At 45.2% G+C, this 24,385-nt stretch overlaps 1 protein-coding gene across 1 annotated transcript; it reads left to right on the top strand.

Moving 5' to 3' along the window:
- Positions 1–990: 990 nt before the first annotated feature.
- Positions 991–23,370, top strand: LOC126531191 (uncharacterized). Its single transcript, XM_055071012.2, has 12 exons — positions 991–1,229; positions 2,400–2,474; positions 5,841–5,885; positions 6,839–6,877; positions 6,980–7,009; positions 7,856–7,876; positions 9,967–10,062; positions 12,207–12,299; positions 14,745–14,786; positions 16,681–16,704; positions 21,085–21,144; positions 23,242–23,370. Exons 1-12 carry the CDS (start codon positions 1,180–1,182, stop codon positions 23,306–23,308), a joined length of 642 nt encoding a protein of 213 aa, XP_054926987.1. The 5' UTR covers positions 991–1,179; the 3' UTR covers positions 23,309–23,370.
- Positions 23,371–24,385: the final 1,015 nt, after the last annotated feature.

A 24,385-nucleotide genomic window follows, 5' to 3' on the forward strand; every position in this document is an offset into this window, starting at 1 on the left:
AGGAAAGCAGACCGCCGCATGAGACTACGAGAAAGCGCCATAGTATTTGTAATCTGCTTGTATGCGCGACGCGAATTGTGAAGTACTTATTGGAAGCCACGCAATTAAACGGGAACTATCGATGAGTCATGTATAAAAACGAACGCGCTTGACCCGCAGATCATGTTTTCGACGATAGCCGACTCTGCTCGCCCCTATCGTTGTGCTTGAGAGGGACTTGTTTTGCTGGGCACAAGTACGCCGATAAGGTATTCCATTTCTAACTCACAGTTTCGACACTGTGTCGTTCTTCACTGTCACTACCACGTGGCAATATAATCACAATACAAAATGGTGTCAGCGAGTTCTTCCTGAAGAATTAGCGACGCAACCGACGGAAGTTGTTCGTCTGCCACAGCTGCTAAACGATCTAGCCGAGCAGATGCTCAACGGCGGCCACGTGAGAATCCAGAGGTGCGCGCCGTCGAAACACGAGCTATAAGCGCCGTCGCCGACAATAAATAGTTGTCTTTAAATGTACGTATATACATGTCTCTCAGATTATTTGCCTGAATATAACACGAATTGAACACACGTGTCTAGAGCTGCGCTCAAATTTTACATTAGGGAATATCGTAATCGTTTTTTTTTTTTTTTCACCCGACTTGATGGCCGTTGATCAACATGTCGAAAAGCACAGACGAGAGGGCAAGACATACGCAGTCTACAGGGCCGCAAGCACACGGTCGGTATACACTTTCAGCTCTGTGACAGCTATCCGCGCGCAGCGTATTTCCAGCGCTATGCGGCATCATTTGCTCGAACTGCTCATTCGCGCTCTTTGCGCTGCCTCTCCGCGACAAGAATGGAGCGGAGCCGGGCACCACGAGTACTGATTTGGTTCAATTCTTTTGAAACAATTCGACTGTCGGTGCCACCGACACGTTCCTACAAAACAAAGCAGCAGCGCTACTACTGCTGCTGCCGGCAAAGTGTTGGCAAGAGAAACCGGCCCGGCTTCAAGGGTGCGCCACCGTAGAGCACGAGACCCGGGCACCTGCACCGGCCTCGCGAACCGCGCGCTCTGCGGTGATTCCGAAGCCTCGCACCGAAAAAATCTGCGGTTGCGACGGGCGACATTGGCTTTCCACCCCTTCAAAATTTTCGCCGGGGCGCGGGGCCCTCCTGAAAGCGAACGCCATGTTCAGGAGGAAGAAGGAGCCCAGCGAAGCCCAGAAGGCCAAGGACGCGTGAGTGGTGACGCCATTTGATCCCTATTCAGAGCGCAGTGGAGGCTCGATGACGGTCGTGTTGAAGCACTGTATCTGACCGCTATAGTAAAAGTTTCACGACTGATAAGTTGGCTAGCCTAAGTGTCACAGCTGTGCGGGACAATACAAGACCTGAGCTAGCCTTTCGCCAGTTACATCGCTGTCGTTCAATGCTCGCGAGTCCCTTGAAGAGCCAGCTAGCGTATCGTCGTGCTCGTGTGCGATACTATTATTGACATGTTGTATGTAGCTGTTCTCCTAGTTACGAATTCCGAGAGTTATGTCGTGGCTCGGATATAAAACCACAGACTTAGTTCGAAAACCTAAAGGTCAGCTCATTACTTGGTGCGCTCAGGTAGTGGTCTTAAGACTATCGCATTGTGCAAGTACAGGCTGGTATAAAGGCTGCTTTAACACATCTAACAAAATTTGCTGTTATTTTCGTGCACGGTCAAAATGACAGTACTGTGGCGTTTGCTACCTTACATCGCGTGTTGTCCGGCGACACCTTGGTGAATTACTATGGTAAACGTATCAATTTTGCCTTAGCCGTTGCATTATTTTGCTTTTAACATGGATTGCACCAGCGTTGGGACGGTCCGGAAACTACAAAAATATTGCGAGTAGGTTCATAACCGCAGTGACAGAATTTGTTATTCGGCACATATTTACCGACCGAGGCTCCGGTCACATTGCTTGTCATAAGCTATTTCTATTTACCGCTACGCACACTGTACATTAAAAATAATGAACCCGAAATAAATGTGTATTGTGTATGTATTATACATATAACCTTGTTATGTACCCGTATGATGTGTTTTGATTATGTATATTGCATCATGTAAGTATAGTATCGGGTCACAGTGCTGAAAGTCGAGGAAAAAGCAAGGACCCGCAAGAAACCGATGTGCAGATGTCGATCCCTTAACATGAACGCTTTATAGTATACGTGCCTTCGCACATATTTGCTGCACAGCGTGCATTTACTGCCAGAGTAGCGATAACGCGTTCAAGACTGCCCCTCCCGCCATGTCTCGTCTGCGTACGGGATTTTGTGTTTTAACGAATGAGCGCTTGGACTAAAAGTTCCCGCGCTGCTTTGTTGCTGTATGCACCATGGAGCCCGTGACTATGTTGGGAACGTTTCAGACGTGAAAAGAAGAAGCTGGCGCTGTTCCTCACTCCAAATCCTCCGACCCCGCCCCTCAAGAAGCGAACAACGAGGTAAGCAACCTTTTGTCCTAATCGTGCGTAAGCACGCTTGAAGTTTACGCACCGGTACTTCTGGTATACTAGTCCGGCATGATGCAAGGATTCATTTCCATGTATATTATATTCTTTATCATCCAACAACTACCGTCCCAGTGATAACGCAGGTGTCGAGCACCGCTCGGACCATTCACGTGTCAACATCGACAACGCGGATTTCTATGATAGTATCGTTAGTGCTTTTAGTTTACATCGTGTAGTGGGGCTGCCGTGGCCTATATTGAATTCTGCCACGTCCCGGCTAGTACCAGAATGCCACAACCGTAACCACCGAGCCTCGGCGGTGGGTTTAATGCAACAGTGGCGACTTCGCTGTCGGCAAGCTGGGTGATTCAACTCACTTGACCCTGTAATGTCCAAACCCAGTTTGACATCGAGGAGAATTAGAACAACTTGTTCAACTTTCATTTCTGGCCGTAGGGAGTTGCATAAAAAAGCTATGAAATGCCGTTGGAGTTAAATCCTAAGTAGTACGGGTTTACTCAGCAACCACAACTCATAACTAGCTCCAGCGTATCAAAAACGCCTGCTGTGTGCTGAAATCAATTAGCATTTCGAGATTTCAGTTTTAGCGTAGAATATATATGACACGTGGGGATCTCAGGGTTAGTGAAAAGAAAGGCGTCATTGTGAACGTTCTCGAAGGAAATTGGCTTTAAGACGGCAAAGTCCATGCTTACGAGAGCATCATTAAGGCGATGCCTAAGGCCATAGAGTTTCATACAATTGCTAGAGAGAACTATGGCGCTAGTGTCTACGGGAGCTGCAAGCAGGGCAGTTCAGTCAGTATGGGAATGATGGGTAGTACATAGATTTGCCTAAACTTCGTCCTTGTGGCTTTAAACGGCTTCGTGACTTTGCAAAACGATCATTTTCAAGAAAGTGCTGCGTTATAAATAATCAAATAAACATTAATAAAATTCTCCGACGGTGGGTTTCGAACACCGGACATCTAAGCACAGAAGCCCGATATTGAAACCATTAGGCCATGGACGCATGAACAAGTGCAACCGCTGCGTTTAGCACCGATTATGCGTACTTGCAGTCTCGTTACCTTGCGCGTTAAAGTAAGTATAAATTGCCTGAAGTTTAGGCCAATTTAAGCCCTGATAAAGCTTAATAAACGAAGCCATGCACAAGAACGTCTGAAACCCCAAGCACGAAGATCGGGAATATCCACATACTACCCCTCATTCCCATGGTGTCTGAACGATCGCAGTGCCATAGTTCCCTTCAGTAATTGTAGGAAACTCTTTTTAAGGCCCGTGTAGTACAACGATTCTCCTCCGTCGGTCCTCTGTTTTCGTATCCGCCTCCTACAAGCTACCGAACCCACCGATAGCAGTAGCGCAAAGGCGAGTAATAGCAGATGACACAGCTCTAAATGTACCAAGAAGGGGGGGGGGGGGGGGGGGTTCGGTACGTCATCACAGACATGTGTAAATGAGTTCTTACATTTTGAAAGGACAGCCTATGCTCCCGCCTGGTCTAATCGCACCTTTAGCCCGTGTGGCACTGCACGCAATTGAAATAACCAGCGCAATAAGAGAATAAGGAAGCACATCGTCCCATTACAGGATCTCTGCATGTTTCAACCTTTGTCCTTCACATTGCTAGGTCTTATTCGCTAAACTGTTGCTTTTCTTCTTTTTTTTTTTTTTTGCTTTTACGATATACGGGTTCATTTTGCACGGCGCTAACATGGCGACTCGGTCTATAATGAAATGAGATCGTTGTCGCTACGCGTTCCTTACACATGCGATTAAGAGCGCTTTCTTGCTATTATGCCGCCAAGTATGCTTTGCGTTTGAAGCTCACCAACGGGCGCATCGGCAAGTAGCGCGATCAGGCTTTGTGCGCCGGCGGAACATGTAAATGCGATAATCGCGCACTAGCAGCTATAGAGATCTAGAAAGGAGCCGCCTACATTGATGTTCGTCGAGGGCTTATTTCGCAGCGCCGTTGCCGTTCACGCTGCGGGATTTAACCGGCCGTTAATTCGCAAATGGGAGTACCGGTCCTCTCCGAATAAATTCTCGCATTTACTGCCGGGACTCGTGAGTCGAAGAAAAAAATGCGAAGGGGCCGGATTATTTGCATTCGAACGGAGGTCGATCACTTCCTTTCAGTGAATAAAGGCAGTGTGGGCTGGTAGGTGTTGCTCGTGTGAAACATTAGGTGGCTCTCTCTGTCCTGTACAGGACAGGTGTCGTTACGAGAGAGAATCGCGTATCAGGTTTTGCGGGCCTCAGTAGCCTGCGCTTTGTTTATTCATTCTGTTCCGCGATGAAACACGGCCGCTTTCCAATCACCACTCGTCATCTCTTATGATGACCTTTCCGAGCTCATTAGTTGCTTTCTCTTCATAAAACTGCGACTTTAGATCCCCGTTCCCGCTGTTCTTGATTCCACATATACACGCGCAAGAAAAAAAGAAAGCAATCAAGTCTATATTTGATGTGCACGGTTTTAGTGGCTACGAGAAGCTGGTATCGTTGAAGTGCCGACTCAATTATTAAATGTAAATTTGGGGTAATAATAGCGCGTCAAGTGCTTTTCTTGTCGGTCCTGGCATCTGAACCCCACTCAGATATTCATAACGGGATCTTGCCGAGTTCTTATAGCAGCATATTACTAGAAGGGGAATGATAACAGGCATATATGTACATAGATATTTAAGAAACAAAATACACGCACGCAAAAGCGCCATATGTACTCTTGCTCTCTGCGGAGTTATCGTTCACCAACCTCGATCCCCCACTGGAAGTCCATTAGCATGTCATGCACTAGGTCCTCTCGTTTCCATCGATCCTGTCATGCGATATCCTGAGACACGGCGCATTCCAGATGGAGGGATGGCTGGCAAGGAAAAATGCACACGGGTATGGTGAATCAATGAGCGCTCTCTCTTTTCCCTGCGCCAGCTCACTACAGCTCACTGCACAGTGACGTTCCACGAATCATGATTGTAAGAGCTGAAAGGTACTATACTCTCTCATCACATAAATTGCTTGTGTATTTTCGAGACCAGTCAAGATCGTATCTAGTTCCACATGACGTCATCCTTTCCTGCGAATTGCAACTTGTTTTGTTGTACATGTTCACTATTTCAACTGACCGCTCATATTACCGCAGGGAAGATGATCCGACTTTGTTGTTGATCTGCTTGTAAGCGATAGTTGTACGCGATGCGTTCCGAAGTACACGATATCTTATAAAAGAGTATATCGTCTATACCTCTAACATTTCCGCAATCTTCCTCATTTTATGATGATGACACTCAGGCCCTTTGAAAGCTTACCTCGGTTCTTCTTTCTTCAGGCAACCTCTGAAACAAGGCAATGCGGTTCTTCCTCGTGGAATTCAGTAAGCAAACATGAGAAAGCTTTTGTTCTTTATATATACAAACAAAAAAGAAAAATGCAGCTTCAGTTTACCTTGCCACGCAAATTCTATCCTGTAATGAACACAGCATTCACGTCAGTTTATCTAATTAGTGAATACTCTTCACAAATATAATTAGTGAATATTCTTCACAAATCTAATTAGTGACTACTCTTCACAAAACGGCTGCCAGGAATATGTTGGTCACTAGGAACTGGTTTCCCATATTCAAAGTGGCGGCATCACTCACGTTTACGTCGCAAATTGCGACACTTTCAGTTAACCCATCCTTGCCTTTGTTGTTCCAACTGTAAGCTTTGTCAACCGCCGCGGTGGCAAGGGCATTGCTCCTCTAAGCACGGGGTCGCGGGACCAAACCGCGGGCTCGGCGGCAGCATTTCGATGGAGATGAAATGTAAGGACGCCCTTGTATATCGTGCATTGGGTGCACGTATAAAGAATCGCAGGTGGTCAGATTTAATCCGCAGTCCATCATTACGGCGCGCCTCATAATGAGGCCGTGCTTTTGGCACGTAAAACCGCAATTTAATCTTTAATCTATTATTAGGAGCGTCAAAGCTGAAAAAGTGTGCGTGCGTGCGTGCGTGCGTGCGTGTGTGTGTGTGTGTGTGTGTGTGTGTGTGTGTGTGTGTGTGTGTGTGCGTGTGCGCGCGCGCGCGCGCGTGTGTGTGTGTGTGTGTGTGTGCGTGTGTACGCGCGTGTGTGTGTGTGCGTGCGTGTGTGTGTGTGTGTGTGTGTGTGTGTGTGTGTGTGTGTGTGTGTGTGTGTGTGTGTGTGTGTGTGTGTGTGTGTGTGTGTGTGTGTGTGTGCACGTGTGCGTGTGTGTGTGTGCGCGCGCCCTTACCGCTAACTCAACATTTTTTTTTTCTAATCGTTCTCCCCCTTCCACTTTTTCTTACTCTCAATTCCTGCAGGGACGACTTCGCCAAAGATTCAGACTCTTCGTCTGAAACGTAGGTCTTCTATCGTTGTGACCCCTCCTTATTCTTGTCTTCTTTTGCCGTAGAGAGTCGTAAGAGACTCGCAGTGTTCATTTTTGTCTTTCTCTTTCGAAGCTCATCTGCCAGCAGCGATACCAGCACAAGGTGAACGGATTTTTCAAATGCCTTTTTTAGGGGAGGTGAAATTGTATCATCCTGCCAGTTGGAACAAGTTGAGGGGCTCAATACTTGTATTCGCAAATAAATGGGGATGGCACAGCGCGTAGTGCAGTTCAGGGCCTCAGCAGAGGATTAGACCCGTGGAATTACACCTTTGAATGATAAGCTTTGGCAGAAAACACTCAGCCACTTACTATTCAACCTGCCTTTCAGCAAAGTTTATTGCAGTTGTGTTTGTCTTCATTTCACTAATAAAAGCACAACACTTCAGCATATGGTTGCCGCTCAACCTTTAATCGAATGTTTCACAATAGGGACCTCAAAGTGTTTGGCCTCTGTGATGTTTGCACGCGCCGTTGCTATAATGCATACGGAACTGCGGTTTTCCAACATAGAATTTTTTTTACAACTCTTCGGGGTCTTGGGCTTGCAGCGCCTATGCTGCCGGAAGGCTAGTATACAAAAAAATGAAACGTACATTAAACTAAATGATGAGCGTAGGCACGTTTCTTTGTTATCGATTCTAAGTAACAATGTGTATGAATATATATAAAAATATGTTTTTTGTGAGTGAGTCTGGGCGTTAATTTTCTGACCTGTGTTTGTCACCGCGTGTCCTTGTTGTCACTAGCATTCCGCTTCGAAGCCTATAGCACGTGTTGGTTACTAAAGTTACACGAGTTGCTCAGAACTCGAGTCGTATTTGGTGTGAGGTTGGAAGCGATGGGTGCCGCAATGTACTTTTAACGCAGTCTTCAGGCATGTTACGAGCAAGAAAAGGAATTCTTGCTTCTTAGCCTCGTTGTTATGTTGTCTTTTTTGTTTCTGCAGCGGTTCCAGTTCTGACAAAAGGTGAGAGATGCGGCATTTTATTTCTTGAGTCTCAACAAATAAAGAAACAATTAATTCATTAAGGAACTGCTCAGTGCACTATTCCACGCTATACAGTGAACCTGAACTGTGTTTGGCGCAAGAACAAAGAGTGCCTAGTGCACCTTCCTATGCTTATAGTTGTCCCCAATCATTGAGATTAGTCAAGGATTTTCCTTGTACCTGTCAGGCCAGTAATCTGATATTTCGATAATGTGTGTACACTGCAGTCTTCGCCACCTGTAGCATTGTAATTCCAGCAACGTGAGTGCTCCTTTAAGTCGGCATACGGGGATCACATTAAACTGTTCGTAAAGGAGCCCTCGCGAAAGTTGGCGCTGGTTTCTTGGCACTGTCGATGCCGACGTGATTGCTCGCGAGAGCAAATTTCGGGCAGCACTTGATTTTCTTGCTTCCACACTGGAGACACAAGGACCAGCAGCAGCCTGGCATGGCGTCCGCGTCGTCAGGTTGGCAGCTTCTGCATATCTTGAGTTTTCAATATAAAAACTGTGTGTAACATTTGTGCGCTCACAGTTTTGAGAAGCGAAAGATATCGGGCGGGAAACACCGTGATAGGGTTGCCTCGATGTCCTCCTCGGCCGCCGCTCTGCCGAGCAAACCGGACATTTGAGGCAACCCTATCATGCTGAGAGAACACAGAAGAATGGCAGCCATTAGCATCAACGTGGCATACGCGCCTAACGCGTACATTGTGAAACGATTACTTCGGCATTCTTGTATAAATTGCTCCATCTTCCGTCTTATTTATCAAAAAAAAAAAAAAAGTTCGAGCTTTAGTATCTGCGCATTTGTAAGTTCCGTACGTATGTACTGCGTCCGCCGTACCAAATAATTGCCGGTGTTCGAACAGGAAAATTTTCGAACCGATTCGAATACGAATATTCGAGAAAAACGGTCCCCGAATATTCAATATTGAACGTGTGGTCAACTAAGGAACTTGTAAATGAGAAACAACTGCTTTTACTTATCTAGAGGACCGCGACAATGACAGCATTGAACAAAAAAAAGTGCGGGGGGGTGGGGGGAGAGCAGGTCACGTGATGCACTTCGAGTGTCGAGTCCGTTGGAGAAGAGAGGTGTCATGTTGCTCCGCCCATTGTTTCAAAGGGATGAAAACATTGCGCGCATGGTCTAATAAGAAACTGATTTGTCTAAGACAATTCGCATATAGGTTGCCTGAACGTGGGGCACTCATAACGAATAAGTCACTTTTTTCTTTCTCTTTTGAGACTCCGATAATTGTTATCCCTTACGCTTATTGGAAAGAAAAGAACATTCCCCAATTTTGAATAGTGTATTCTCGAATCTAATTTGAATCGAAAAGCAGAGACTTAAATTCATATTTAATTCAAGAATTTATTCATTGTTCTCCCTCCTTTGAGGCTCGAAAAATTGTTTCTATCACCTTACATATTCGAAAGAAACCAAAATTCAGAAACTGTCAGGGGTGTCCTCCTGACAGCTTTTAACATTGAAATGCCCTATCATGCTACCAATTTTCTACTTGCTCGAGTCTGCAGCATTATTGTAATAAAACCGACAATTTCGAATAGTGAATTCCCGAATCGAATCTGAATCAAATAGCAAGACTATTTGATTTCACGTTCAATATTTCGAACATTCGCACGGCCCTGCAAATAGTGTACAATGGCGCTGACGTAGTTCACGCTTCTGTAGTTTCTGGTGCAAAGTTAATGCAGACAAATTAGGCTAGTTGGGGTGTTTTTCGAAAGCTGGGGCAAAATTAGGCGATGCAAAAGACGACAGACGGGATAAAAGATTGGCGTTTACTGTTCACTCAGTGCAAACTACATACTTTCAAACACTTTGGTGACTTATGCAGTTCATAATAAAGTTTTTCTTCTTTCATTGCGCTTAACTTTGCCTCGGCTTTGTTTTTCTTTCTTTTTTTGGTGCAGAATGTGAGCGTTGAAGTTTTAAGCACCCTGTGTAAATGTGTGTGAAGGCTGCGTGCTTGTGTGCTGTCCGCGATTGCTAGCGCACGCGTGAGAGCTTGTCTTCATGAGAACTCCCCGGCTGTGACCTAGCGAAGAAGCTCCAGCCCCGTCGCTAACCCCGGACTCCAGCCCCGAAGCCCGCGCACAGGCGCCGCCGATCAAGTCCAGCCTCAAGTCCCTCGAAAAGTGAGCGCAAGTATGATTTCCGGGAATTTAGCGGACACCAATTTTGACCAGCACGCGGAGCGGAAGACCACGCACTGCTGAACTAACAGAATTTTTGTGACTACAATAGTGTATATGCGAGAACTAATGAAAACACGCGCACGCACGCGTGCACACGCGCACGCACACACACGCTCGCTATATATATATATATATATATATATATATATATATATATATATATATATATATATATATATATATATAATCGAAAATTTCGGAAAAGGTATACGATGATTATCAGCCAGCTCAGCTGATAACCATCGCAATTTAGACGCATTGCGGCATAGTACGTTTTCTTCCACTCCATATTTTTTGGGGGAAGGGGGGGCGGGGAGGGGGGGTATGGGCAGCAATGAGCGGTTTGCTTGCCGTTTTACTCCGCATTTGCAAGGGTTAAAACGTGGCAACGAACGTCGTAATAGGTATAAAAAAACGAAAAAGAAAAGTAGATAAACAACTCGCTCCTGTCAACTCTTATGCGCTGGGAAAACCACGCATTCAACCTTGAATGTAACGCTGCAGCTCGTAAAGAGCGCGCCATACTGGTTGAGATGTAGTAGAGCATGTAAAATACGCTAATGGGACAAAGAAAACTAAGTGCATAAAGCGCGCTCTGGGTATCGCCTGCAACTTAGCTGCGACATATTGCCTCTGATATTTCCGGCATAGCTCGTTGCTAAATACCATAGATATCGGAGGCTCATACGAATAGACTTAAGAGCCACACTGCGCTCGCTAGGTGTCGCCGCGATGCTATACGTCAGATGGCCGAGAAGAAAGGCACTCAAGTCCCGCCTCGGTGTCGCCACGGCAATTTTTGTCGTGACATAAACTTGGAGAGATCAGGAACGAGGCACGGCACGGAGGTCACAAATATGAAAATAGAGTGGAGAGGGAAAACAATGAAAGGCAGGGAGGTTAACTATAAACGAACCTTTGGTTGGCTGCCCTGCGCGGAAGAAAGCGGATGACGGATTGAAAGAAAGAAGGAAAAGGCAAAATGGAGTTCACGCGCACAGTAGGAGGCACAGGGTTTTGTCTTCAGCGTATTCTCATGCCCGTGCAAGAATATCTTAAACACGTGTAGCCAACTCAATTGATGAAGAGGGAGGCCCCATGCACCCAGGGTCACTGCCTCTGTAAAGGGTTGGCCCCCTTGTCAAGTGAGCGCGTAGATAAAGACTGTCGTTGAACATCGAAGCGGCGGGTGCAGTAGCACAGAAGCTACACGGTCTCTTCAGCTTCAGCGGTCGCATGTGGGCCTAGGTGGTTCGGAATATCTCGTCATTGTTTTGCCAGTGGAACGCGTTATGCGTTTCGCGGCGCTTCCTGTAGTTGAATGATTTTGCATTTGTTGCTGAAGCCATCGCAGCAATCTTTGGTCGTGAGTAATTACCTAAACTTGGTCAGTCATTGCACGAGCTAAGTCATCACAGTTAGCTGCTTCGGGAATTCGAGGGTGGCGTCGCCGCTCGCCCTTCATTTCTCTGCTGTATTCCGGCACGTAATGCAGTGAAGCCCCGACTTACTTGCATATTCAGAAGTCTTTAGCCGATACCCTGCATGCATGTACTGTTTCATAACAATACCACGCTACAGCGAAAACTACTGCTGGCTTCAGTAAATCGGGAGCGCGAAACCGAATCACGTGGTTCGTGTGTGTTCCTGCGTGTGTACCTGCGTTAAAGCATCGTCTGCTCATTCACAATTAGTAGCGAGCACGCCGTGCAATTCTTATGCGCTGGGAAAACCATGCATTCAACCTTGAATGTAACGCTGCAGCTCGTAAAGCGCGCGCCATACTGGTTGAGATGTAGTATGTAGTGTGTAGTGAACCTCTCGTGTAACAAGCTCTTGTATAGGACAAGGTTATATTTCAGTTTGGATGAGTCTATTTCCCGTTCTGGAGACCGTAGTGCTACAAGTCGCCTAAATAGTATGCGCTATAATTACGATTTTGTGACCAATCCTTTAGGTATGCCAAAGCTTATCCTAACATGCAGCGCCCGCTGAGAAATAACAGCTCTTCAAAGTGTTAAATGATACCGGCTAATTGTAAACTTAAAAGAAGTCTTCTTTATCATTTTTTTTTCGTGACACAGTCCGGAGGTGTTGCACGTACTCTCGAATCCAGGCCAGCAGGAGTCAGCTTCAAACAAGATAGTGAAGAAATCAAATCTAAAAGAAAGCATAAAGTAAGTACGGCAACCTTAAGGTGCTTTAACATATTACTTCCTTCGCTCAAGTACATTCTTCACGTTTGTTTGGCACTTGACCTTCACATTTTGTGCCATAGACCGATTGGCAAAGCTGACGAACGCGCCTTGATTCGACCGCACGCACACATCCATAAATCTATACACGATGTTGCATGATTTGTAGCATTTTAAATATACTATCATGCTCAGTACAATGTATTAGCATGTCGTACATATTTAAAAGTGCTCTGAAGCAATATAAAGGATACAAGAATTTACGACGAGATTGACAGGGCTCTATATTTCCTAGCAACTGTGTGAATTCCTTGAGAGCAAAGTCGCGGAAATAAGTCAATACCGGTGTCGGCGCAATTCCTGTTCATATTCAAGTTATTTTGCAACAAAAGGCTGCAATGCTATGGTAATGACACCACCGGTGCACTGTTACATTATGCATTCGCTCTTCAGCATTTGACATTTGCTTCGCGAATAATTGATGGCCTCACCGGAGCATGCATTGTCCTAACAACGTGCGCGTGAAGGAATACAAAGGGCACAGGAGTTAGGCTTAGCTCTCAGAACGATGCTTCAGGGGGTAGTGTAACATACATTTATACAGCAGACTTGATAAGAAAAAAAAAGCAGAGGATGGGTTGCGACACCATTTTGACATTACGGCACATGTTCCCTGTGACGTAATTGATTTTAGCAACGTCTTTGTGTGACTATCTGTTTTGTTATCGACTATGGATTGCGTTCCATTTGATTGTAAGCAAAGGCTCAACGTTGCAACTTTTTTTTTTCAGTTTTGTTGCTGCATAAGAGACGGTTCATGTAGTACGAAAAAATACCATGGAATTCGCGATTTCACCCTATGTCATCGATGCCACGATTTGTGCACGGAATTGAGAATGTAAATTTTTCTCTGAAATTCACCTTCACTTAAATTATTTTGCCCGCATCTTCTCCTCAATCAGCCCCCTTCCTCCAAAGGAAAATAAATATATAATACTGAAAGAATACGAATCCAATTGATTTACTGTTTCTGTTAAGGGTATTTTAAGGTGAAGGTCTCTTTAAGCCTGTAGTATATACCATAGCGCGGATATAAAAAGTGCCGTGTTTCCTTCCTGTTTCAACATTATCACTTTTTTAAATATTTAACGAAAAGGAGTTTCAGCGCTATCATGTAGCAAGCGCAATGACTATGCTTTTCAGATGTCGATTCCTCAGAGAGGGTATTATTTGGACAATGCATTTTTGTGTGTCATTGTTCATTGTGATTTCATTACGCCCCGACTTGGAGAAAGTGTCCGATATGGGCGCATCTGCAAGCATGTGGGCGCTATACTGCCATGCGGATGCAGGAGTGCGCAGAAACTTTCTTATCCTGAAGGGCAAACTTTAGATACTGACGGCAACGATCAGCTTCATATTGCAGCATCCGCTTGAATTGCAGAAAAACACAATTTTTCGTAGACACTGATAGCACTGATGCTGGAACATTAACCCGAACGTTGAAGTCCGCACACTAAAAGGCTTGCTTGTATAAAAAACGTATTTGCCCTAAATGTTTGCAGGGTAAGTTCCCGCCATAGAAGTTTTGCTTGTGAAAGCATACTTGTTTTTACACTGCAATTACTTTGTAGAATACAGTAAAGTCAGTTTTCTGTTTTCTGTTGGCCTTTGACCCCTATTGAGCGTTATATAAAGAAAACTGAATGCCTATAGCGCGAAAGATGTGTGCCGATTGTATCTTATCACATTTTACGGCTGATGGCTTTAGGATAATTTTCTTTGTCTGCTACACGGAGTTACAGGGCAAGTACGAAAACTAATATCTATCTCGGAGTTATTATGTTTGCGCCTTGTGAAGAACTCTGAAAGAGATTTCAGTGGCGCTACTTAATTGCTATTGATTATTGAGTCGTCTTCATATGTGAGTAAGAATATTAGCAAAATGGGTCACTGGTCGAAGTAAACAATAGGCATGTTGGCGTTTTTAATCTGCGCAGATGCCTTGCACAGGGGTAGGTCGCTACACGATACCCTTGTATAAGCTGTTGGGTGCGTGCGCTGACCGTAGTCCTTGTAGCTGACGTAGTCGTCCTTTCTTCTTTTTTGCTTTGATTGGTGATCTAGTAGGCCGAGTCGGAAACCAATTTGTGTTCCGTGTAACCCTCGAAAGAGCAAGCAACAGCGTCATGCTAGAGATTACGGACCTGAAAATTATAAATGACAATTAGCGAGAGAGCTGTTGTGAACACGGTCCTGAGCTCTGTGCTTTGTGCTGTCGACGGTTTCGCTTACGTCAGGAGGAATGAAACAGTCAAGAAGGCTCACCTAACATTTTGTCTTGGAAGCTTGCGAGCCGGGCGCTTTTTGTGTACTTGGGAAGTGCGCTCATACTTCATGTAGACTCACCTTTTCCCTGTCTCATAGGAAAAAAACAAAGCGGCCGCCTTGTCAGGTCCACGGCGTTCAGTAAGTGCTCCGAATTTGATAAACGACAATTACTGTTTTTCGTGACGTTAAACTGAACCACTTAATCCACGTTTACCACTTGAGGCTTTTACTCAAGCCTATTTACAATGCGAATATATTTGATAACGCACACACAGTTGTTAGTCGGATCAGCGTAAAGGCAGGCAAGTGCCTCCCTCCCTCCCTATGAACCCTCCCTCCCTATAGCGCAGCATTCTTGACGTACGTGGGACGTGTTGGCTACGACAAAGAACTGTGGAAGTGGCTGTGAATATTTGCGCTGCAAGACAACGTTACACATAAGAAAGCAGAGCACCTGGAAAACGCTTTTTGTCGACATTTTCCTCAAGTTCGTTCGTCTTGGTAACATTTAGCAGCACAAATATCGATAACTATAATATGCCAACTAACCTCTAAAACACAGTGTTTATCTCTTTTTCTGATCACTAAAATACTAAAGGAGACAAAGCGATTTTTTAGAGCCAAGCTGCCTGCAACCTTACTGCATCTATCAGCCACCATGACACATGACCAGGGCTTTATTTTCATTTTGTTCTTATTTTTATTTTTACCGAGGAAGGATACTCATTGGATTTTGTGCCATACAGACTAAAATTATGCCACCAGATTCATAATTTACAAACACATCACGGGCCCTCTGTAAAGTACGAGAGGTGTTCGTAAAGTTCGTATTGTCGGCATACCATTAATTTGAAACAGGCGCACACAATATGCATCAAAAAGAGCGCACGCCTGTCTAGTTACCGCGGAATATAGAAACTTCGTTAAATGTACCACACCGGAACACGCCTGAGAAATTAAACCAAAAATGGCAGCGTTCATCGGGAAAATAGGTTGGCACACGAGCAGTGATTCCGCTTTCTGCATTTGGAGGGACCCATTGCGAAGGAGACTCACGCCGAGCTGGTGGCTCTGTACGGTGGCAATGTACCAGCTTATGACAGTGTTGTGAAATCGCGCAGGCGTTTCAATGCGGTCGAACAAGTGGCAAACCGTCGCTCGGTGGTGAACTACAAAGTTATGCGCAAAATGGAGGCTCAAGTGCTTGCTGATCGGCGGATAATTGTTGAACAAACGTCGCAGCAAGTTAACGCGCTAATGCGAGCTCCAATTAAACCCCCACCTGAGTCTCTTTGCTTAATCTCAGTTCCTTCGTGGCAATAATACCAACTTGCTGAATACTCCTCGTGTATACAGTTTTGCTTGTTGTGTTACGATTGTTGTTGCAATTAGCCTAGTGTACGATGAACTTATGCTCGTCTTCCATAGAGGTTCAGTAAAGTTTTCAAGATGCTGGTTTTAAGGTGGCGATACCAGTGGCGATGCGAAAGTAGCCTGTAATGGCCTGCTTTGGTATACAGTCGAAGCGCGCGAGCCTGAGGAAGTATCCACACTCTTGCATCTTATAACGCCTACAGCCATAGCACCGCCATAAGGCCTCCAGCGACAGTTGCGGTACATAAGCTAATTGTGTCTATCTCCAATACGACACTGCATGAGGTGTGAACAACCTCACGAGTGATATCAGAACTGCGACACACTGAAGGACACATTTTCTTTCCTATGGTATTGTGAAATGAGAAACCTGTAGCATTCGTAAGCGAACACTCGGGAAAAAATAAAAGACCTTGCATGTCAGGTATGCCGGGCCAGGCACGTGAGAAATCTTGAATCTGAATTTCTTGCAGCCGAGAAAAACTCGTTCAACCGACCGGCGAAGTCAGTGTCAAAGTGTTGTGAAGTATTAAGATCCATTTGGAGCGAATCAGTAGTCATTGAACTTCTATCTATCTGCTTCTTCGAATTTCTAAATTCTCAGCGCACTGGCGCCTTCGGTGCTCGAACTAATGAAACAAACTCTCCTCCTTTCCAGGCGACGGTCCTCACACCAGCGAAAGTAAGCATGTTTGGCATCCTTCACTGCTTCACCAGTACCACATATTGGGTACTATGGGCGTACAAGTGGCCGACGGAGTACACCAGAAGCAAAATGTTCATTTCATTGTCTTTTGATGGCTAGTGGTCGACCGGGTAGTCATGGTGCACACCATCAATGCATCCAGCGCTGCAGAAGAAAATATTCAATGGCGATTTAGCAGTGAATGCGAAAGAAATGCGTGAGCATTACGTCACACCTCTTTGGAGGACCCGGATCCATGATTTAAACCACGTCCTCCATAACGAATTGTGCAACGGACGGTATTCCGGAGCAGACCATCGTCAGTGGATATGTATATATATATATATATATATATATATATATATATATATATATATATATATATATATATATATTACAAAGACGAATTCGCAACGCGTACTCGTCTAACTGCGGGTGCGGGCTGCAGATACCATCGTGGGAGCTTGAGGTGGTAATTATGTGGCCTCACTGAAGGGAGCTGCAGTCAGCGCTAACTGCCCTAACTTTTAATCAGTCCGGTATAAAGGGCACAGGCAACACCATAAATGTGTCTCTGTAGACAATAGCGAAGCGAATGCGGAGAACCTAATCCGGGCTGCATGGAAGAGTAAAATGTGAGAAAATTTGGAGGACGCTTAAGCTTCGCCTTTAATAGTGGAATTCCATAGCATTCAAAGATCCCTGACTGCTTCTCACGCTTCCCGGCAACTGCAGCATATGTAATCATAATGTTTACTGGGGAACGCTCGCTACGAATGCTATGCACGGAGGCTGGCTTTCTGGCAGAAATGCGGCGGAGGCGAGCGCCGCGCGCCGCTACGTGGACTCCGACATATTCACGCGCCGGCGTGCGCAAATTGCGGGAAAATTGTTTATGCCGAAACGATGTCCGACGCCGACACCGAATTTTCTGAGACACGAGCTCCTTATCGCTGTCAAGTTAAAATGCCGATTTGGGTCACAAATGAAGGATTGAGCGGCTTTCGGCATCGCGGCGCGATCTGAGATTACTACTGCTGGCTATGCCGGAATTACTGCTCAGTCACCGAGATTTCATGGATATTTAACACAGTTTAGTGTTGGTCGAGCATGGTGTCTAGATGCCATGGTATTGCCGGAGAGAACGGTGCAGAGAACGAACAAAAACGTACAGTCATGAACAATTGAATATTTATACCAAATGCATTTATAGGCGTTTGTTCGGCTGGGGTTTTGTTCGTGTCGTTATTTTTTGCGCCGGCTATACCACACCATCGATGGATATTGTTTGGAAATTCGCTTCAAGGATTTACGAATATCCCTGGGATGTGCTGCGCCCGTGGGATACCCGTAAGATATCTCTGGTAAAGTATCGCAGAGTAGAGCTTCAGCAATTGTGGTCTTCCAGGCGGGACACGGTTATCAAGACGCGGTTGAATAATTAAGCAGTTCGTGCCGGTACCTGATCACAACCTCCGACATCTGTCACCACGGCGTGAGATCACGATAAGCTTGCTTGGCATTATTTTTCTACTTACGTCATGACGTAATATTCGAGTGCTGAATGAATTGAGACTTCATTTTTCGATCACTGGGGCGACAGCCATGTATTAAAAGGGACCCTTACGCACCATTTTCGAGTTCGAATTATGTATTGCATGTTAAGCGGTATGTGTCCCGCATCAAGCTGGCAGAATGTTAGCGGATTGGGTGCACAAGATATTAGATTTTTTTTTATATCACAGTTCAAGACAAGTCTGCAACAGCACTAACTGGTGACGAAATGACTCGCACCACTGTAGCTGCTGGTGTAACACATCGCAGTAACAAAGCCAATCGTGGAAGCCATGCTGTTTTGTACTGCAAGCTAGCGCAGAAATTGATTACAGGAGGGTACGTTCAGATAAGGACAGACCGAGGGGAGTCCCGCCAATTTTCAGTTTTCAGCGAAATTTTTTATGAGGTGGGAAAATGTCTGTGTAGAAAGTAATCAACGTTTGTTTTGCGAAACTTCTTTGCACGCATTTCTCGAAGCAATTTTTTTTTTTTCACAAAAGGCGTAAGAGCTCGTTTTAACGATTTGCGGAATATACAAATTCGAGGGCCTGTCACTCTAAAATTAACCCATTGTACCCTGCCTAAATTGTTTCGGTACGTTCACACCACTACTACTATCGGCGCACGGTAAGTTAAATTTATGCCACAAATTTATGCCACAAATATGCTCCCCCGGCTATTGTCTTCAAAATATCTTGCTGAGCGCTCTCGCGTGCTTGCTACCTAAAGGCACTGTAGTAGTAGTACTAACGCACAGTAGTAGGTGTACGGATAATAGGAGCCCTGAAAACTCAAGCTCAACTCATTTCATGGCTAAAAAGTGGGCAATAAAGGTACAATCTGAGTCACTCTTCTTTACTACAACGAAAAGAATGAGTTCAGGATTAAATATGAGCATGATATTTATTTTATTATTAGAACGAGGCACATTGTTGGGATGACCATACAGGGGTCGAAAATAGGCTCAATTTTCTCACTTAAGATAATGCAACGTGTTCGTGCAGTACTAGATCTACCAGTCCTGGGTGGGTACGGAATTTTTGTAAAAACCGGCGATGATAATTTTTTTAAACGCCTCTAAACTGTTTCAATGTTCGCTACTTTTGCAATTTTGGCATTTTGGCGATTTTATTCCGAAATAAATTCGCAGTGTAGTTGCATACTTCTCTTGTTCAGTTTGCGAGAAAGGTTTGAATATTTGTGAGAAGTATTTTTTCAGCTTCATCGCTTTAGCTAAAATGGCCCAAGGAAGCCTATTATTCCGGGGTAAGTCAGACAGTTGCTCAAGAAACTAAATTTGGAACTTTATTTTTTATTATACTGCGGGTGACAACAGTAGTGTAAACTTACCGAAAATATTTTGGTGGGGTACAATGCGTTAACTTTAGAGGGGTAGACCTTCGAAATTGTTAAATCTGCAAGTCGTTAAAACGTTCTTTTCCACCTTTAGTTAAATTAAAGAAAAAGTCAAGAAATTCGTGCTAAGTGTCGCAAAACAAAGGTTCATTCCTTTCTAAAGACACATTTTCCCGCCTCATATAAAAACTTAGCTGAAAACTAAAAATAGGACCCCCCTCCCTTAATCTGACCTTATCTTAACACACGCGGGCCCGCGATGGTTGCTTAGTGGCTTTGGTGTTGCGCTGCTAAGCACGAGGTTGCGGGATCGAATATCAGCCACGGCGGCCGCATTTCGATAGGGGCGAAATGCAAAAAACACCCGTGTGCTTAGGTTTACGTGCACATTAAAGAACCCCACGTGGTCAAAATTAATCCGGAGTCCCCCACCACTACGGCGGGCCTCATAGTCAGATCGTGGTTTTGGCACGTTAAACCCCATACACACATAGGAGCAGAAAATACCCAAAAGTGGTCATGCGTTTTTTCTCTCGTTTATTTTTTTTTTCATGTGCGCCTCAGCAGTCAGCGCGACATAATTTATGCAGGCGTTCTCTACTTCGTGCTGCTTTTATCGCCCAAGTGAACAAACTGCGGGCAAGGTTTAGCAGTGACGTCCTAGTTGCGACGTTGTGCCAAAGCGCGCTGAGCAAGACGCCCCATGGGGTTTCTGACTGTATCGAAGCAATCGACACTGCGGTATCCCCACATTTTCTGACGACACACAACACATGCCAAAATGGCGGTTACTATCGGTGGGAGGGGCTTCAAAGCAGCTATTTTAAATATGAATTTACAGTTAAGACGAATTGGTGACCACTGACTAGATACTGAACCAGATAGTGGTTTCATGAATGAGCTTTCTGAATGTTTATAATCAGAATGTTGAACTTGCTTTCACTGTTGGGCATCCCTCTTTCTATGTCATCATCATCCCTCCTCAAAGCTTTATGTCCCTGTTCCCCCTCCTCCTGTGCAGAGTAGCAGGCTAGAGCGCGTTAGTTCAGGCCGACCTGTCTGCCTTCATTCAAATAAGTTATCTCTCTCTCTCTCTCTCTACAGTTAAGATGTGCGCTGAGCCTCAGGTTCGTGTGTATAGCAATATTGAGCCCTTTACTCTCAGTTACAGAGATAAAATAAGAATGGTTTGAAGACCATGTCATGGCCCCTGGAAAGTAAAAAGTGAGACAAGGTATTTAATGTCAGTAATCAACTTATCATTTCTTCTATTACGACGATAAATAAGTCACTTTGATTGAATGCGTTTTGTGTAACGCAACTAGTAGATGGACGCACAGAAGAACAGCGCGCGCACACATACTGCGTCCATGCCCACCAGTTGCGCTTCACTGAACGCCCTTGCGATGACGTACCGGCGAGCCCAGATCACAAGACTAACGTCATTTTGTTTTGCTCTCGTAGGCACAACGAAAAAGCCGATAAGTCGGCCTCTGACAGTGATGAAGAGTGCAATTTGGCCACGTGAGTACGTCATCACGACGTCATTATATAGCTTTCGACACACTGTAGTGCCAAGTTAGTCGAAGCAGAATTCTGTCCCCATCGAATTCCGTGTGGATTATGGTGCTCGAGAAGCACGTGATGTCGGAGCGCCTCTTGTCAAGTTTAACCGTTATTGTATGATGGAGTGAGTTTGAGTGAGAAGGTAGTTTCGGATTCCCTTGGAGAGGCTTGTGTCGTGTAGTCCATATAAAGAGTCGCAATCTCTCCCAAAACGTGAAGCATCGATTGCGATAGCAAATTACTATACATTCGTACGAAGCAAGGATACTAGTTTTCTCAGCCGTATAATCTCTTAAACACTCGCTTACTGAAAACTAAGACGCATGGTGTCACTCGCCCACAGGCAAGCATAAACACAAACATAAGCACATCTCACACAATGATTGCGGACACTCGCGGTCCAAACGTTGGCGCGAGGAAGAGCGGTCGCAACATCGAGCGAATTGACCTTCGTGCTGCCTCTCGCGTTGGCTCAAACTAAGCTGCGAGAACACAGCGCACGCGAAGCAGTCAGCCATCGGAAAACCTGTACTCTTTGCTCACCGCAGATCGCTTTGAAGACATGGCCTGCACGGCTGCGTTCACTCACACCATATACACCATACGCAGCAGCCGCTGGAGTAGAACGCTCCCCGGTGCCTTGCGCGCGATGGATGATGGCGCGCTTCCTCCCCGCCTTGTTCCCTTGCGCGCGCGAGATCGAGCCGCCATCCTCGGCTAACCTTCGCACGCTTTCACTCGCACCTGCAGCATACTGCGCGCGGTCACGATGTTATCGTGCTTGAACTTTACTGTGAACGTCACAGTGACGCCGACAGCGGCGACGACGCGGAAATGAGCCTGGAGTGTCCATATAATTGATATCGCAATAACATTCTGTCATTATTATTAGGTAGAGAGGTGATCATTATTATTATGATGTCGCATCACTTTTGGTGAAAAGCCAGAACACTTCGCAAGGCACCGCAGCACGCGACGCCTTCCAGCGCATTACGATAGGATATACTCTGAAGGCCGTCCTTTGTTCGCAAAGGTTAATTTTCGTTTACGTGTGGAGGGGGTCAATTTATTGCGAACATCGGGTCGCACTCATTCTTGCAGCCAGCGGGCACAGCGAGCACACTTTGACAATGCTAAAGTTCTAAGAATTAAAAGAGAGTGAGAAAGAAAAGTGATGAGACATGAATCATTAATGGTGTGTTGGTGATGAAAAGATAGATAGATAGATAGATAGATAGATAGATAGATAGATAGATAGATAGATAGATAGATAGATAGATAGATAGATAGATAGATAGATAGATAGATAGATAGATAGATAGATAGATAGATAGATAGATAGATAGATAGATAGATGTCGTGCATGATTATCGGTCACGATTATTGCTCACTTAGCTTATCAAGATGTCTACGAATATACTTTTTGCTAGAAACAATTAACGGTTGAGGTTATGCTGCTGTTGGGTTGTCACATGTAGCGTGGCCTCCAATATCGGGCGATGCGCCGTGTTCTGCGCGCACCTTCTGATCTCGGAGGCCACGTATATGTTAAGGCCGCCATCTTCCTCTCTGCCTTTACCACGCAGCTCCGCTCTTCAGTTTGCACGCAAGAACTGCTCGTTTTTTGTTTCGCTTATTTTTAAATCCTTAATAGTGACTAATCATCCGTTGTGCCGAAGTACATCACCGCTTATCTACCAATATGTATAGGAATAAAGTCCGATGTGAAATATTTTACCAATCAAGATAACGCCCGTAATGCACTCATCTACGCTAGGATGCATAGCCGCACATATGAATAGTGTCAATATCATTACTCTAAAAGCATATGACTCAACAAAATATCAAAATGTGGATGCATTTAGAAAAAAGCTCGGCGTGTAGTTTTTCGTTCATAATTAAGAACTATTTACGTCTTCGTTACGTTTAATAGTTTTTTTTTCATATTCGTCCCTGTACAGATAGTAATAAAAATCGCCATAGGTCGCTCGCATATATTCGTGAATACAGACTACACTTCCCGCGTTTCTTTCTTTTCTTTTTTTCTCGCTACAGGCCTTTCATCTGGACCATGGGAATGCTGCAGAAACTGATGCAATACTGCGCGGCGGAGCCTCGCTGATACGTCGCGGACCGGCTGTTCCCGCCGTGCTAATTGGACGAATAAATGGTGCAGGCAGTATCCGTGCATGGTGTTGAATTTTACAGCATACACGCCGTCTAACTCAACGAACGTCAGGACGGGCCCATCAAAAAGAAAAAAAAATCGTGGCTTTACACATCTTGAATCGTCCTCTTCTCGTATAGTAATATATGCCGCCAATTTAAGTCGTGGCGTTCCTAAGATAATTATCGGCCAATGCTCCGCGTTCTCATAGATCAATTAAGAAATGATGTAACGCATAAAAGCGGTGGTTGCCTTCGTGCACCAACATTACTGAGTCGGCCACTTACGCCCCAGCCAGCCCTTTCGAACGTAATTTTGCATAATTTTCGCTTTATGGGCAGCGAAATTGATGCATTTGAACTGTGGTCTAACTACTTTACTCGAAACTGGAGGACAAAGTACGCGTGGCCACGAAGTTACCAGGAACGGAATCGCCGTCTAGTAGGTATATTACCGCATTAATAAATGTTCAGTTTTGACCAATGTGCTCAGTATAGGGGCAGTGATGGTGTTACGGCGTGGTGTGAGCTACAGAGCACGTTAGAAACGGCGTGAGAGTCTACCGGGATCCGCATAGCGGGAGGTCGCGGGATCGAACCCGGTGCACGGCGGCTGCATTTTGAGAGGGACGAAGTGCGAAAACGCCCGTGTGCTTATATTTAGGTACACGTTACAGAATCCCAGGTCGTCCAAAATACGGGAGTCCGCCGCTACGGCGTGCCTCATAATCAGACCGTGGTTTTGGCACGTAAAACCTCAATCTTTTTTTTTGTCGGAATCCACCGCGGGATGGCAATAGCCTTCAAACATGCCACTAACCCACTGCGGGGGGATGGGCATGGAGGAACTTTCTCCATGGGGATAGGCAAATCACACTTTTACCCGAAAGGCGAAGCATAAGAACGATGACCAAATGTTACATTAAACCGAGTAAGGGCCGTAGATTTATCGGCGGTATACATTGCAGTAAACATTTGCCTACTAATTAAGTGAACAAGCTCATATGCTTGCACGCGCGCACAGGCATATATG

Source organism: Dermacentor andersoni, chromosome 5 (assembly GCF_023375885.2).
Source record: "Dermacentor andersoni chromosome 5, qqDerAnde1_hic_scaffold, whole genome shotgun sequence".
Classification (NCBI taxonomy): domain Eukaryota; kingdom Metazoa; phylum Arthropoda; class Arachnida; order Ixodida; family Ixodidae; genus Dermacentor; species Dermacentor andersoni.